Genomic DNA, 17,495 nt, shown 5'->3' with positions numbered 1-17,495 from the left:
ATGAAATGGATTTCATACTTTCTGCCGATCCCAGCATAGTGCAGGGTGTAGAAGTGATTGGTAGGGTAAAGTGCAGGAATCATAGGTTAGTGAGGGCTAGGATTCACCTCAAGTTGAACAGAGAAAGAGTAAAATTGGTCAAGAAAAAACAGGTCAACTTAGAGGCATTAAGGGTAACAGCAGACAAATTTAGGCTGGTACTTGCAAACAAATATGCAGCCTTAAAACAGAAAGATGATGATGATGATATAGAGGTAATGAATGAAACCCTAATGAAGCTGGCTTCAGAGGCAGCAATTGTAGTAGGAGACAAGGCGACAAGACAACCAGTAGGCAAGCTCACCCAAGTAACAAATGACCTAATAAAGAAACGACAAATAATGAAAGTGTCCAACTCAAGAGATAAGATACAATTGGCGGAACTGTCAAAACTGATCAACAAAGCTAAATTAAGTGAGATTCGAAATTATAACGTGAGAAAGACTGAAGAAGCCGTAAAGAATGGACGCAGCCTCAAATCAGTGAGAAGGAAACTTGGCATAGCACGCACGAAGATGTATGCACTGAAAGATAAGCAGGCTAATATCATTAGCAATCTAGAAGATATAATAAGAGCAGCGGAGAAATTCTATACTGACCTGTATAGTACCTAGAGGACTCAGGAGAACGCTATTCGAAATAATAATGAACAGTATACAGGAACTCCTCCTATAACTAGAGATGAGGTCTGACGGGCCTTGCAAGGCATGGAACGGGGGAAAGCGGCAGGAGAGGATGGAATAACAGTCAAGTTATTCAAAGATGAAGGAGACATAATGCTAGGAAAACTGGCGGCTCTCTATACGAAGTGTCTATCGACTGCAAGGGTCCCAGAAAACTGGAAGTATGCAAGCATTATATTCATCCACAAAAAATGAAGACGTTAAAGAACTGAAAAATTATAGGCCCATTAGCTAACTCCCAGTATTGTATAAAATCTTTACCAAAATAATATCCAATAGAATAAGGGCAACACTAGACTTTAGTCAACCAAAGGAACAGGCTGGCTTCAGGAAGGTATACTCTACGATGGATCACATCCATGTCATTAATCAGGTTATCGAGAAATCCGCAAAGTACAATAAGCCTCTCTATATGGCTTTCATAGATTACGAAAAATCATTTGATTCAGTAGAGATACCAGCAGTCATAGAGGCATCGCGATATCAAGGAGTACAGACCGCTTACGTAAATACCCTGGAAAATATCTACAAAGATTCCACAGCCACGTTAATTCTACACAAGAAAAGTAGCAAGATACTTATAAGACAAGAGACAGAATCTCTCCAGTGGTACTCACTGCGTGCTTGGAAGAAGTAGTCAAGCTATTAAACTGGGAATGTTTAAGAGGAACGACCAACGATGAATACCTCAGCAACCTTCGGTTTGCCGATGACATTGTTCTCTTCAGCAACACTGCGGACGAGTTACAACAAATGATTGAGGACCTTAACAGGGAGAGTGTAAGAGTAGAGTTGAAGATTAGTACGCAGAAGACAAAGATAATGATAAATAACCGGGCAAGAGAACAAGAGTTCAAGATCGCAAGTCAGCCTATAGAGTCTGTGAAGGAGTACGTTTACCTTGGTCAACTAACCACAGGGAACCCTCACCATGGGAAGGAAATTCACAGAAGGATAAAAATGGGTTGGATCGCATAAGGCAGACATTGTGATCTCCTGACTGGGAGCTTACCGTTATCATTGAAAATGAACATATACAATCAGTGCATTTTACCGGTGCTGACATATGTGGCAGAGACTTGCATACTGACAAAGAAGCTTGAGAACAAGTTAAGGACCACGCAAAGAGCGCTGGAACGAAGAATGCTAGCCATACCTTTGAGAAACAGAAATAGAGCGGTTTGGATCAGAGAGCAAACGGGTATAGAAGATATTCTAATAGACATTAAGAGAAAAAAATGGCGCTGGGCAGGTCATGCAATGCGCAGATTAGATACGCGCTGGACCGTTAGGGGGACAGCATGGTTAGCAAGAAAAAGGAAGCGCAGTAGAGGAGGGCTAGGTGGTGCGATGAAATTAGGAAATTTGCGGGTGCTAGTTGGAATCGGTTGGTGCAGGACATGGGTAATTGGATATCGCAGGGAGAGGCCTTCGTCCTGCAGTGGACAAAATAGGCTGATGACGACGCATATAATGTTACTGCTTAATAATTTCAGCAAGTTTCAACTGTATGAAAGTTTTCTGCTTGGCTTCTTTGATGAACTACTTCCCTTATCACAGCAACGCAGTGTACCGGCCGGAGCTAATGGAGTGCGCGGAAAATGGCTCAAAATTCGAACGCCGCAATCGCCACGCCATGTGTGCCCGGACAGTTTTCATCGTTTGCATAAAAAAAATTAAGTAAGGCGTGGAGCAACCGCGCAAACTGAACTATTGACAAGAAAAGTACAGAGTTTTCGCTGTTTGTGCTTCTTAGTTCGACATCATGGCAAACTGCAGACGGTCCGTCGTCCCATTCTTTAAACATATGGGCGTGTGCTTCTGCGCTATAGGATTTGTTACCGGCAAAATATAGCAGTGCGGATCGTGCTTGGTATCCGAGCTGATTCCCAGCACGTTGTCCAGCACCCCGTTTATGTCGTCTACGTCACAGAAAGTAGCATGAGCACCATGTCGTAGATATCGGCCAAACTTTTTGTTTCATTCTATTGTGCGCTAAGGGGTGACAACTAAGTGAAACGCTCTCTTTAAAAAAAATTATGCGGATCCCACGCACTGTGGGAATCGACGTAAGAGAAGCTTTCTGCGCTGTTTACTTTGATTGACGATAATTAGCGGTGATGTTGACGGCGAATGTTCAATTTCTTCAGCGTTTAGTTCAACACGAGAGTGGTAAGTTGATGGTACAGGTTACTTTGCGTGCACCACTGCTGTTTGTCCACGTAGTACACAGAACACATAGCGAGACGTGTCTGCTTGAGGCGTTTTTGTTCGCAGCTGTTCATAACCTCCGAGAAGGCTAGTATTGTAACTGCCTCACACGGCAGATCTTATCGTGGCAGCAGTGTGAAACTTGAATGGAATTATGGGACTGGGATGCTACAGGGTAGAGAGCTAAGCCGCGGGTGCAGCGAAGACCAACATTGGTGCCGAGTTCCGCCCCACATGGGAGGTGAAATCGGGAAAATGGACCTTGGGTTTATATAGCCATTATGTTGGTTCCAAATATTTTTGCGGAGATCTATCTATTGAAATGCATCGCACTGCACTTATCAATTCTGTAAGTTTAAAAAGATTTGTTACAGGGCCGATCTTATGGCTACTGTTCGGCAAAGGTGGCAAATTTGCTGTCTCCGATGTTTATTTGCTCGCACCGTTCGATCATAGAATGACGCAATCGTCCTTGGGGGGTGGCTGACACATTCTTTCTATCCTTTCGGCGCTTTTCCGCTGTGCTTCGAGCATATCGGCAATACTTTTCTGGACCAACTCGGTCGTCTCCGAATTCATCTTGCGCGTCTCCGCCATGTTGAGTTGCACCGCACGCATCGCCTCTTGGTTCATCTTGGTCGCGGCCTCCGTGGTCTGCTGCATGGCCGCAATTGTCTCCCGCTGCATTCTTGCCTGGTCCGTAGTTTGCTTGGTCACCGTCGCCAGTGTGTCCTTGACCATCGAAGATGTCTGCACCATCGTATCCTTCACGCTTTCCAGGAAGTCCTTCTGCATTGTTTGCATATCCTTCATCAACTTCATGTTCTGCTCATTACCATCCTTCTGCATTTCTGCAAGCATCTTGAAACTGGAAAAGGCAGAAAAGAAAACGGATCGAGGCATGCTATGAGCTTTCATCCATACCTGGCCCACATAGGTTCATGCTCACATAAGCATCGTAAATGTAAGCCCACACTACCACATATGCCGGCAGTATAGCGAATTGCTGTATATGAAGATCAACGCCGGCAGGAACCGCAATGTCTTTAATTGTAAGAGTTCATTTAAATTACGAATAATTAAACTGCGCTCAGTTAACTTATTGATTTCAAAGCCAAAGCAGAACCATATGAAGATCCTCTATTGAACTTGCTTTTAGTTGTTAAGAATGCCTTTTACATTCGTACGAGGTATGTTAAGTGCTGGAATTCAAAATAAGGTTCAAGCACATGTAAAAGGTTTGTGCTAGGTCTTTTATGTAATATAATACAGCAACGCAAACACCGTTGGGTACCATCGGTGTATACGGGTACACGCCCGGCTGCTGTGATCTCCTTTGAGTCCGCTGTTGTAGCCGTGCTCTTTGCCGCGTGGAAACATAGTTACCGTTAAGTGGTGCTAGTGTGCTGCACTTGCGTCGCCCGCCGAGAGAGCCATCGGCCTTTTTATGTTATTTTTTCGTGTCCTAAAGGATGCCATATTGCAAATCAGTTCTGCAGCATCCCGCAAGGTGGAGGAAGTATCATGACAGGGAAAAAATTGTCATCCATCCTAATGTAGCACGAAGGTATAGAATGTACCTTTGTGCTACATTAGGGTAGATGACAATTTTTCTCTTTGAAAGGATGCCATGTATAGTAAAGGCAAGTCCGGACACACTAGGCCCACCTGACACCTACGCTAACATGACGACATCGATAATCGGCCGACTAATGTGTAGACTGTCGTTGAGAGGCATTCTGTCACATTCTGTCACAACGCCCCCACCGTGACCCACGACAACGAGTCGTCGCAGTGTGACAGGCTTTCGTAATGGCGACCGAACCAGTCTGCGGATTATCGTTCGGTCAGTCTCTGTGAAAGCGACCACAGAGCGAAAACAACACACCGACAACGCGATATTGTATATAATTATTCGTGCTCAAGATGAATTGAAATTTCCGAAGTTCAAGATCGCCAGCGCTTGCCAGCCGTCAGTGCCGAGATAGACCAGATGTCGAGTTTGTTTAGCGGAAGGCCTACCAACAGTCGACAAGTTCGTGCCCGTACACCCACTACGTGCGGGCATCGGTTCGGTCACGATAGGCCGATACGATGCTGATTTTGGTCTCCAGAATTCAATCTAGTTCAGTTCTGGCGAAAGCGATATTAAATGGACCGCTCTTCATTTTGTACGGTGTGTACATAAAGTGGCGACATGCCACGGAGAGCGAGAACCTGCTACCGAAATCAGGGGCGCGTGAATTTCAGGTCACCGCATCATAGTTTTCATTATATCTAAAGCGAGCGACAAGCGGTGATCGTATACCTGAAAATGTAAAGAAATTAGGCTCGTGCGCTGCTTTGATCGCTATTTGCACAACGTAGAAAGTTGTGGCACGATGAGTGGCCGCCGACTGCATTGCGCGTGATCTCCATGCATTTTTTCCTTGAATACACGAGTGTTGTGATGCATTAGCGTAGCCAGGGTTCGAGGAGGGGGGGGGGGGGTCGAAACCTCTCCCTCCAAATTTTCTGAAGAGCCCTCTTCGACCTTTCCAACGGGACAGAAAATTTCAAAAGGTGGGCTCCGAAAGAGTGACACGGACCAAAGGGAAACCTTGAATGTGAAAGCGGGGCGATGGCTGGTGGCGGTCCGAAGGTGGGGAGGGAGGTGTTTTCAAGGGGGCGATCCCCTCTTTCCTGCGCAGAACATTGCGGCCCCCCTCATGGCGCACCTCTCATTCCGGATCGTGTTAACCATAACTGCTGAGGGGGGATCAGCGCTAAAATTCCACACAGAGAGCGTGCATAAAACTTGGGGGCATTGTTGCTCTACACCAGGCCTTCGCGTCATCGAAGAGCTTCTCATTTCTGTTACTTGAAGGAATCGTCGACCACGCTGAGCAGAAGAAAATCATTCCGAAAATAATGGTACTTGGTTATCTATGATAGGCATAATAAGCACCCCCCCCCCCCTTTCTTTCTACTTCTGTTTCTTTCTCTTGCCTCTGACTTTTATTAAGCAAATAAACTTGAGCAGAGCTTGGTGTTAGGCTAGATTGTACACGCTGCTAAAAATGAGAACGGGGCAAGATATTTAGGGGACGCTTAAACTTCGCCTTAAAAGTGGAACGCGATAGCATTCAAAGATCCCTGACTGCTTCTCACGCTTCCCGCCAACTGGAGCGTATGTAACCGTAATGTTTACCGGAAAACGCTGGTCGCGAACGCTATGCTCGAAGGCGGGCTTTCTGGTATCTTGCGTGGGCCGCGATGCGACGCAGGCGAGCGCCAACTGGAGGTATTGCAAGGTACCGGGCGCGCTCCTCCGTGGCCCCCGAGACACCCGCGCGTTGGCGCGCGGAAATGGCAGACGCCACGGCTGGTTTGTGAATGCTAGAAACGCTCGAAAAGGGGTTTCTTTGAGTTTTCGCGCAACAGAATTATGTTTTCTCGTATAGTCAAATTACATTCCGAGAGCTATTATGTCTGTAGTATGTGAGCAAGTCATAGTTTACGATTTTTCTACGTATTTCAGTTTGAGAAATTCAATTGGTCCAGGAAATTCCATAGGTCCCATGGAGCGCCTGGGTATGGGAGCTTCCAAAATCTTTTCGCTTTAACGCTGTCCCACAGAATAAAGAGTCAACTTTAGAGAAGAGAAACTGTACCTTCCGCTGTGGTACGAAAATAAGCAGCGGCAGTGCATGGAACTTACTTAAGTGGACGTCATATGGCGCTGCTGAACCAGGAAGCGGAAGTGCGTTTTTTAAGAGCAAAATCCAATATGGCCGCTTTTCACCGGTACCGTACGCTGGTACTAAAGTGCAGTAGAATACTTTAGGTAGTAGAAAGAGCGGCGGTCAGCGCGCGAAGCTCTTCAAGTTAACACTACCAGGTGGCGCTAGCGGCGCCACCTGGTAGTATTAATTTGCTAGCCAGAAACCGACAGTAGCCAAGCAGCAGCAAGCATGGAAGCTTTCTTCTATTACTGCCGCATATATGCGTAGTACTCCCGATGCAAATGTATTTATTTGCTTATGAGCAAATTAATCGAAGTAATATGATTTTAGCAGGGCTAAGTTTTCGTCAGATTACCTTAGCTGAGCAGACGGTGCAGGGCACGAAATGCGCGAAGCTTCGCGTTTACTTCAGTAACCAGTAAGAATTCGCGCTGAACGGTGACGTCTGAGTAATTTTACTGGCGGGTTAGTACGAGCAGCTCTTGCGACAGGCAAACAGCACGTTCCGGGCGCTTCGCACTCCCGCCAGTTCTTATAACAGGCGCTCGCCTCTGCGGCACTAGCAGACAGCATCGCCAGTAATGCAGTGAAAACATCGGAATTGTGCCAATGTTAACTGCACCTATTATATGTTACTGATCTAAGGTCAATGCCAGGTGTTCTGCGCGTTTTTTGTTTTGGAGTACCCGGTACCTGGGGTCGCCGACCTCCCCTCTGGTGTTGAGATTTTGTCTTGCTTCTCAAACATGCAGGACAAAGCTATCACTTTATTTAGTTCTGAAGCAGATAAAGTCATAATTGAAGAAAAATCACTTTTACACACCAAATGTTTATTTAAAATCATTGGTTCAAGACAAGCGAAGTAGGTATAATCACAATACAATTTGTTCAAAGCTGGTGTTTGAAGACTGCTCACACGAAAGCGTCAAGTAACGAAATAAGGTTCCCTGAAAACAAGCAAACACGCTCATGTGCAGCGGCTTAGCTTTAGGTAGTTAGCGGTTTCACGTTTCTGGCACCTGGCGCGATTAAGAGCCTTTACAAAGAAGCGTAGACGTGTGGTCACATAGAAGGCAACCATTTGCGCTGTCAGCGACTCGGAATGCATGATTAACACATTCAAGGCTTTCTTACTGCTTTTTCTTTATCAGATTAATAATGTCCATGACACTGTCACGATCAAGCTCATGTAAGCTGAAGCAACTAGTGAAGAGGTCTTCCAGTTTACAGATGAACCGGAACAGGCGGCCATGAGGGTACAGGAGACCACCTTTTTTCTTCAGCCTCGTGTAGTCAGCAGCAGCCAGCAACTATACACTCTCCTTGCTCGTAAGCAGCAATGTGCGGCAATCTTCACACTTTGTTTTGAGAACAAACTTCCTTGCTACATATCCACAGACGTAAAAAACTAGTCTTGCATCAAGCTTGCCAACAACGCATGGGCCATGATCTGGAACAACATTATTGATGTCTTTGATGTATTACTCTGCAGCAGTTGCCATCTTCAATCAACCTTTCAATGAGGTCCTGCTTGCTCTGCTTACTAGGGCCTACTCAACCTGGCTTTAGGAGGGACGTCAGTACACCTGGCTCCGCATTCCCATTTGACACAGACTTGGCTAGCCCGTAGAAGCTTAGGCCTCTAACAGTTATTAGGAACTGTTGCGGTGTGAAATGACTGTTGCACCCTGATGATTGTCTTACGATGCCAAAGAGGTTTATGGCGTCTTGACTCAGCTTCGATCTCATTATATAATTGTAGCCAACATGTCTTGACAAATAATCAAGTACAGATAAAACACTAGACGCAGTAACTCGAAGCCCCACTGCTGTAGATGTGGACAGGAAGCCCCCTTGTCCCTTAGCATGAAGTTCCCACTCTGAGGTAGGCCAGGAAAGTTAGCAACTGGTCCTCAGCAACAGATCCAGACCGCAGGGCTTTGGCAGGGAACCGAGACGTCATAATTTCACCCAATCTCGAATCATTCTGCAGTACAAATGTATGATAAAACCATATGTAAAATACTGAAGACAATAATTTGTTTCACTAAACAGCATTGTATTCTCTTTGATCGCAGTCGACCAAAGAGGGCTTTCTTGCTTAGAAAACAAGTTCATCGAGAAAAGGACTAACCCAAAAAATGTGAGCACTGTCTCTAGGGTTCCCCAGTTTGCTTCAAGCTCGGCCTTGTAGAGGCGGGGGCCATTGAGGACAGTATCACTAAACAGCTGAAATGCATAATTTACCCTCATTTTCGCAAAATTATTCGAGTTGACGTGGCCGCTTCTGATCCCGGGCATAGCTTGAAGAGTAACATTAGTTCCATCGAGATTCAAGGCTTCTCGCATAGGCCGAAGCGACACCTGTAATACACATAAAATATATATTTCTTTCATGACAAATACTGTGCACATGACTGCACATATGGCTCAATGCTGCTTGCTCCGAGCCCTTAGGAAAAGAACAAAAATGGAAAGCTGCTATTACCTCGCCTGCTGGGGTGTTGAAGCTCGGCTTCAGGAGTCCATTCCTAAGGCATTTTACCAGATGAGGGAAGTCGGATACAAAATCAAGTGAGCAGCTGGGATCCACTGGATGCTGCACCTTGTCCCTATTGAACGTTGGAGTTGCCCGAATGCCCATGAGCGCCCACATCCTCCTATTCCATGCAGCGCCATCGCTGGTAATAAAATCAACAAATAGGCCTGCTTGTTCAGCAAGGATTACAGCCTCTGTCATGATTTTTCGCTAGTAGGCTTTCTTTCACATTACTGTGTGTAGCAAACACGGCGGTAATTTGTGTCCAACCGCCACACAAAGCACAAAGACAAATACCATCCCGTGGTCACACACTGCATGTTTGTCACTGTCTGGGGCAAAAGCACCCAAAGCAACGAACCCATCAATGTGGCCACCAGGCATCACAGAAAGGTTCTCTGAAAGTTTCATTTCGTCGACCAAGAGTCCTCCGTGTTTCTTGAAGACATACATTGAGCTCGTCTTCTCCTTTAGCACACTGAAAACCTTTCTGCTGAATCCAAATCCTGACCTGTGTTCCCTAGTGTAATTGCGTAGGGTGACTTTTGGTGGAAGAACAAGGATCTGCTGTTTGCGCATATCTTCATACAGCTTTGGCCCTTTCATTTTCATAATGATGCATTCCAGCATCCACTCCTTCGAGTAAACCATACCTTTCATGATTTTACGCTTTGCTGCTGCAAAAATGTGATGGGCTGCTTGCTTTTTGCTTAGGTAGCAGGCTTCCTATTTTTTTTTGAAAACTTCTTCAGTATTGCGACTGTTATGGCCCTGCATTCTGAGAATATGCTGCCTCAGCGTACAGACATGAGAGAAGGCGCTTTGTCTTTTGCCGGAAAAATTTCAGCAAACTTCGAAGGTTTTTCTTTCACTGGTGTTCGCATTTTTTACTCGGAATCTTCTTGCCTTGGGCCCTTTTCTGAGGTAGCGACATGCCAGACGGGCAGTACCTGTAATTTAAAGACATAGGATGTGAAAGATGCTACTTACAAAATCTTAGCGCTATGTGCTCTTTGCTACAATGTAGTTTCTGCAAATTATTGGTAAAGCAGGCCTTTGGTGGTGTAATTAACAGGCGCATTAGAAAAAGAAACCTTAAAACCAAAAATATGATCATAAAAAGTATATTTAAAAGTAAAGTCATCATAAAAGTGTAAATTACAAAAGTACAGCAAAAAAGTATAGTTTCGGCATGATAAGCTTCGATTAATGTACGTTATTTTTTACAACGATCTCCCTTGCTGATTAAAAGTAATTTCATTACAACCTATATTATCTCGAAAACCAAATCTAGCTGCTTACCTTTGTCAGTAACAGTCCCTGTACAGGACTTGCTGAACACACTATCTTGTACGAGGAGTACAGAAGCCTTCAGCCGGTCTGTAAGGTGTTTAGCCTAGTCGTTGGTGTACTGCTGTCGGTCCATCGCTCCTTTGCAAACAATGGCAAACTCTGTTTGGTGAAGAACTTCTCGAGCTTCTACCATGGACTTCAACTTCTTTCGCTTTTTTGCCATGAAAATAAGGGCGAGCGAAGACCCGTTTCCTGTCGTCTGAAATAAACACCAGCAGCTTCTCGTGCGCGACAAGAAATTGATTTCTGGTCACGGTATAGTTGTAGCGCACACAGCTCCCTCAAAATCGGGCACATTAAGTCTTGTCCACGTGCTCGGAAGGCTGAGTTTGTCAGCAATTTTCTGCAATGAAGCAGGCTCACTAGGCTCGTTCAAATTCGGGCTCACGCTCTCGTGTTGCACGTTTGTGCCGTGTTGACAGGAATCGTGAAAGTTATGCCTCGACAAGCGCACTTTCTTGGCCGGTGCCAGGTGCCACAGCACAGGCAGCTGGACGCTTTCTCTCTCGTCGTTTTTTGTTGAACTTGCTTGGAAAGGTAGGCCGGCAAGTCAGGCAGCAAGTTTGGGGCCGCATCAGCGGTCAGCCCAGGTTTGCCACGAGGAATCCTCACCTCTTTACCGTCGATTTTGTGCACATAATCCCGCACGATGAACGGCGTATCGAAATGTCTTTCGCACGCCGCCGACGTTTCCGAGAGTGGCTCGTCGCTGCGGTGCAAATTCCTCTCCCACTGCTTTCGTTGGGCTTCATCTTACGGGGCTCCAAACAGCGACTACGTCCGTCCGTTGAACTCAAGGAAACCAGGGTACCAGGTTTTACCACCTGGCGCGTAGCAGTGCGTGTCCGCTCTTTTGGTTTTTCTTCTCCATGACTGCATGCAAACCACTGTTTAAGCGTAGGACGCAATGCAGGAAAGTATCATCATCATCATCATCCTGGTTACGCCCACTGCAGGGCAAAGGCCTCTCCCATACTTCTCCAACTACCCCGGTCATGTACTAATTGTGGCCATGTCGTCCCTGCAAACTTCTTAATCTCACCCGCTCAACTAACTTTCTAACTTTCTGCCGCCCCCCTGCTACGCTTCCCTTCCCCTTGGAATCCAGTCCGTAACCCTTGATGACCATCGGTTATCTTCCCTCCTCATTACATGTCCTGCCCATGCCCATTTCTTTTTCTTGATTTCAACTAAGATATCAATAACTCGAGTTTGTTCCCTCACCCATTCTGCCCTTTTCTTATCCCTTAACGTTACACCTATCACTCTTCTTTCCATAGCTCGTTGCGTCGTCTTCAATTTAAGTAGAACCCTTTTAGTAAGCCTCCAGGTTTCTACCCCGCACGTGAGTACTGGTAAGACACAGCTGTTATATACTTTTCTCTTGGGGGATCATGGCAACCTGCTGTTCATGATCTGAGAATGCCTGCCAAACGCACCCCAGCCCATTCTAATTCTTCTGATTATTTCAGTCTCATGGTCCGGATACGCAGTCACTACCTGTCTTAAATAGATGTATTCCCTTACCACTTCCAGTGCCTCGCTACCTATCGTAAACTGCTGTTCTCTTCCGAGACTGTTAAACATTACTTTAGTTTTCTGCAGATTAATTTTTAGACCCACCCTTCGGCTTTGCCTCTCCAGGTCAGTGAGCATGCATTGCAGTTGGTCCCCTGAGTTACTAAGCAAGGCACTATCATCAGCGAATCGCAAGTTACTAAGGTATTCTCCATTAACTCTTATCCCCAATTCTTCCCAATCCAGGTCTCTGAATACCTCCTGTAAACACGCTGTGAATAGCATTGGAGAGATCGTATCTCCCTGCCTGACGCCTTTCTTTATTGGGATTTTATTGCTTTCTTTATGAGGGACTACGGTGGCTGTGGAGCAGCTATAGATATCCTTCAGTGTTTTTACATACGGCTCGTCTACACCCTGATTCCGCAATGCCTCCATGACTGCTGAGGTTTCGACTGAATCAAACGCTTTCTCGTAATCAATGAAAGCTATAGACGAGAAAACCATGGCCAGGCGGCGCTACTGCGCCTCCTGACAGCGCCCCAATGTGGAAACGCCAAGCAGCGCGGTCGCGTCGTGGCGCAGTCTCCGCTTTGTTTACATTGTGCCGTCCGCGCTTTTCTTCGCTGCTCGTTCTCACGGCGCTCCGTTTTCGACGGCGGCAGATCGCCTGCTTGCGCAACAGCGATGCAAGGATTGCCTTGCGGTTTCAAGAAGATTGCCGACGCCGACAGCTTTTTTTCGTGGCGGCAACCTCACGATAGGGGAGCGTCTGCTTCCAAACGTGTACGGCGTTGAACAAATTGTGGACGGTGATGCGAGAGTGAAAGCCAAGTGCGTGTCACAGGTGTCCGAGAAGATCGTAGACGACGTCGAGTTAGAGGTACGCACCATGTTCAGAAATTTAGCCACTTTTATTTCATTACAACATAAGTCACACTGGCAGCAGGAACCTCTGTTGTCATACTACTCGATGACTGCAGGTCCATTGGGCTGCTTCTTGACGGTTCCGTCAGTTCTCAAAGGCATGTTCTGGAGTCTGTTTCACACGTGTATTGCTGCTGCTCAAGAGCTGTGTCGCTGCAGTACGAAAGCACATGTCCCGGTGGTGCTGACTGCTGAGAAGACTGCTGTGATTGCCATTGGTCTGTTTGGCGCCGCTTCCATCTGCATCGCATATAAATGAAACAGTATGTGTGCCTATTTGTTGTGGGGATTAAATTACTCCCAATAATATGTTTGCAAAGGTAACGTTCCTGTGATTGTGTGCATATATTATTCTACAAGAGTGGTACCACTACAAGTTATGATACTTGCACACTTAGATACTTAGAAAGCATGAGCAAACAACAAACATAACGCGCACGTCTCGAGCGGCTGCTTTCCGATCTGCCGCTTCCCGACGCACGCGACGACCGCGGCTTGCATTAAATACGGTCTGCTACCACACAAAAGTAGCGCGCGGCCCCTTTCGTTACCTGCACAACTAGTAATTTAAGTTGCAGCGTTTGGAAAAGGGAAATAGTTCTCTTGAGCTCGTTCATGCCGATGGCGAGGGAAGGCACAGTGCAATCAAATAAATTCGGGGGTTCTAAGTGCCAAAGTCATGCCAAAACCACGAAATCATTATGAGGCCCGCTGTAATGGGGAGTCTCAAGAATAATTTTAACCTCTGGGGGTCCTTTAACGTGCACAAAAATCAAAGCACGCGGTAACAAGGGTGTTCTTGCATTTTGCCCCTATCGAAATGCGGCCGCCGTGGCTGGGAATCGAGCACGCGTCGTAGAGCTTAGCGGCGCAACACGCATGAATTTACCGCTAACAAACGGCGGATGCCACCACAATTCAACAACGCGACACGACTAAACAAACGGCCGTGCACTAAAAACAGGCACATGACTACTCCGCTTTCAAAATATTACACGCGAATGCGAAAGTATGAGACTTACTTGACTCGGCGCACTGCAGTTATCCATGCTTGTCGTCTGTCCTTCTCGTACCACTTCCCAGGAAATCTGTAGAACTTCACGGGCGGCATACGACCTTTCGTGTTTTCGAGGCTGCTGTGGCAATCAACAACACATCAGTATTGCGTGCCACCTTTCCTGGCTGATGAGGTCGCACTCGGCATCGCAAAAACCACGCGCACGAGCGCTCCCGCCGTACAGAACACGGGCGCGCGCTAGCGCAGCGACGACCCTCGAAACTTCCATCGGTCCGCTAGGGGAGCATTCGGCGCTGGTGCCGCGCGGGCAAACTTTAGGTTGCCTCGTCTATATATAAGGGTTGGTTATATTCCGCACATTTCTCTATCACCTGATTGATAGTGTGAATATGGTCTATTGTTGAGTAGCCTTTACGGAATCCTGCCTGGTCCTTTGCTTGACAGAAGTCTAAGGTGTTCCTGATTCTATTTGCAATTTCTATTTGCAGGAAAGTATAAGGTGTCGGAAAGACTGTAAAAGAGGCAGAAACAGCGTACGTGCACAACCTGACAGCAACCTACACGTGCTACTGCGGCACTGATCTCCTCGGTTTTTAGACGCCAGCGCCACGCGCGGCGGTTAACAGACATGGCAACAGCTCTCTCGTATGCCGCGCCGCGCTCTTTCCACTACCAAAAGTATTCTAGTACACTGTACTGGTTCGCGCCATGTTTGCCCTGCCAGCTATGCTGCCGCGAAGCTGATGCGTTCTAATTGCCAGGAGGCCAAAGAGCATCTACTGACGCCCATACAAACAAGCCACAAGTGAGTGAACAGAACGTGCAACTTTATTGGCAGAAGACAAGCAGTGTACATTCTCCTGCAATGCCAGAAATAAAATTTGCGTGTCGAGATACGCTGCAATCATTGGCGCGAGCTCGTAAACGGCTCACCGTCGTCGTCGCACATGGCGGTCTGGTAACGAGCCACAACCAGCAGCGCAAGTAGAATGGACGGAGTGTCCCACATGTTTGCAGCGGCAGTTGCCATTGAAGATGAGCAACTTGGATTGCGAAGCAATCGGGTGATGCAGGCATCTTCTGCCGCAGCCAACACCGCGACATGGACTACCCGGCATCTTAGCGTTAACTCCTTTCCAACCTGCACGTTTCTTTTATTTCGACGGCCGCCAATGTGTGGCTCACACTTGGTGTCCCGCGTTGTCTCAATATGGACAAGTCGCTTTCGTGGGCATTAACTTCGCCAACCATTTTTGCGGGCCTTTCCACCCATACGGCTATCAACTTCATACACTTCAAACCATGTAAGCACGTACGCTGGTCCCCGTTCGTGCCTAATCGCGGCCGAGAAAGGGAAGAGGCACAATTTGCCAATGGCTGCAGCAGGAAAGGGCGAACAGAGAGCACGAATCAGGCTGTGTGTAAATTGGGTGTCTATGTCGTTGTGCAGACTGCAGGAACAAATGCTTGCTTCGAGAGACTGCCTTCCAATGCAACTGACCAGGCTACCACATCCGAGAAGCATAACACCGCGACCATAACCAAGTGAGATAACAGCGAAGTTAAACAGCAGTCAAGCACCGCACAAGTCTCAGACAATACATTATACATTGGCTACGAATCATATGGCAGCAGTGAGCATTAACGTACACACGTCTCTTACGGTACATTCAGCCGCCTACTTACAGGCATTAGTGCTTCCCTTCGTCGCACGTGGTGGTCTGATTGGACAGAGTGTACGACCTGCTTGCACCAAAGTCGCCGTTAACGACGAAAAACTTGCATTGCGAAGCAATCGGGTGAAGCAGGCATCTGCAGCCGCAGCCTACACAGCGACATGGACTGCCAGGCATTTTAGCGTTGACTCCTTTCCAACCTGCACGTTTGTTTTCTTACGAGGGCCGATAATGTGTGGCTCACACTTGGCGTCCAACATTGTCTCAATATGGACAAGTAACTTTCGTGGATATCACAATGATCAGCCACTTTTGCGGGCCTTTTTACCCATGTGGCTATGAACTTCATATACATCGGACCATGTAAGCACGTATGCTGGTCTCCGTTCATGCTTAATCGCGGCCGAGAAAGGCCACAGTCACAGTTTGCCCATGGCTGCACAAGGAAAGGGTGAACGGGTAGCACGAATCACGGTGTGTGTAAATTGGGAGTCTGTGTCGCTGTGCGGACTGCAGGAGCAAGTGCTTACCTCGAGAGACTGCTTACCAACGACACTGACCAGGCCTACACATCCGAGAAACGTAACATGGCGACCACAACCAAGTGGGACAGCAAAACCAGATGCTGCAATCAATCACTTCAGTGTAGCTTGTGCAAAGACCCAGGCTATCGAGGAAAAAGAGCAATGATCAACGAGACTAGGAATACGGCAAATGAGAAACCTTTCATTCAGAAAAGAAGCCACTCTGCTCTGCAAGCACTGAAGGCTAAAAATATCAAGAAAATTAAAATGGTGCACAGCACACGGTGCGTAGGTTAATGAGGACACATGCCGACGCCCCATCAGCTATTTCAGGAGAGGAATTGTGCATAACAGCATACACTAGAAGATACTGCTACATATATGTTATGCTACTAGACAGTGACTGGTATTAAGTATCAGCGAAGAATCGGTTGACCTTTATGTTTGGATGAGGATGAATGATCTCTAACGAGAATGGGCAATTAAAAAGCTTGCATTTGTAGAAAAAAAACTACACTTGGCACAAATAAAATTGATATGTCCAGGAAGCTGATTAAGGGCAAACTGACGGAACTCTTTTGGCCAGGGTCGTCCGTGCTTGGTCAGAAGTTGCAGGCGCATCTGAACACGAAGAATTTCTAGAAAGTCCTTCTTAAGTTACCTGGATGACTCGGCCAAATGTCCGTGCTGGTGGAATGGTGGCTGAAGCTCTTTTCAGTCTTGACACAGTCCTCTGCAGACTTGATATCTCATCCAAATTCTTGTGCATGCGCTTCTTTGTTCGTGGTGTAAAAGCCTTACAAATCCGTTTAGCCCCTTCTAGCCTTGCCGAGGCTAGACGGGGCGAATGGAGAGTCTCGCTATGCAGTGGAGCTCGCCTTGTGAAATCATGAGTTCGTGGCACTGAAATATTTATATGTGGGCTATTAATCCGCCGATTTGAAAAATGTTTGCGGCAAAACACTCCCTTCCAGCGTATAACCAAAATTTGCTATGCGGCCTGGCGACGGGCCCTTTGAGCACTGGATGCACTATATAAAGCATCTGCTGCACAATTAAGTTAACCGTGTTTTCGGAACATAAAGCCCGCCACCCCAAAAAAGAAGAAAACCGTTGAAAAAACCATCTTTAAGGATCACCAAATCAGCTATGCTTTTCTTAACCCGCCGCACTGGCTGAACCGCTATGGTGTTTCGCTGCTGAGCGCAGTCCTGGGTTCGATTCCATTTCAATGTGGATGTATGAAAAAACGTTCGTGCACCATGCATTGGGTGCACGTTAA

The 17,495-nt window shown here is 46.8% G+C and overlaps 1 protein-coding gene and 1 long non-coding RNA gene across 3 annotated transcripts in view; both read right to left on the bottom strand.

Moving 5' to 3' along the window:
- Window positions 1-3,345: 3,345 nt before the first annotated feature.
- The window catches only part of LOC140218364 (uncharacterized), a 41,350-nt gene continuing 27,200 nt past the window's right edge, over window positions 3,346-17,495 (bottom strand). For both annotated transcript variants that reach the window (XM_072288090.1, XM_072288091.1), the window contains one exon: window positions 3,346-3,801. In XM_072288090.1, the coding sequence (XP_072144191.1) occupies window positions 3,384-3,801 (418 nt within the window). In that variant the 3' untranslated portion in view covers window positions 3,346-3,383. The remainder of the gene's footprint in view (window positions 3,802-17,495) is intronic.
- LOC140218363 (uncharacterized) lies at window positions 12,964-17,282 on the bottom strand. The gene is made up of 2 exons (XR_011894641.1): window positions 14,018-17,282; window positions 12,964-13,235 (listed from the first exon to the last, which is right to left on the bottom strand). It is a non-coding gene; the product is annotated as an uncharacterized lncRNA (long non-coding RNA).

The sequence above is a fragment of the Dermacentor andersoni genome, chromosome 5 (assembly GCF_023375885.2).
Source record: "Dermacentor andersoni chromosome 5, qqDerAnde1_hic_scaffold, whole genome shotgun sequence".
NCBI lineage: Eukaryota > Metazoa > Arthropoda > Arachnida > Ixodida > Ixodidae > Dermacentor > Dermacentor andersoni.
Note: the sequence above shows the minus strand (reverse complement) of the source record. Positions and strands in the feature narration are given on the sequence as shown.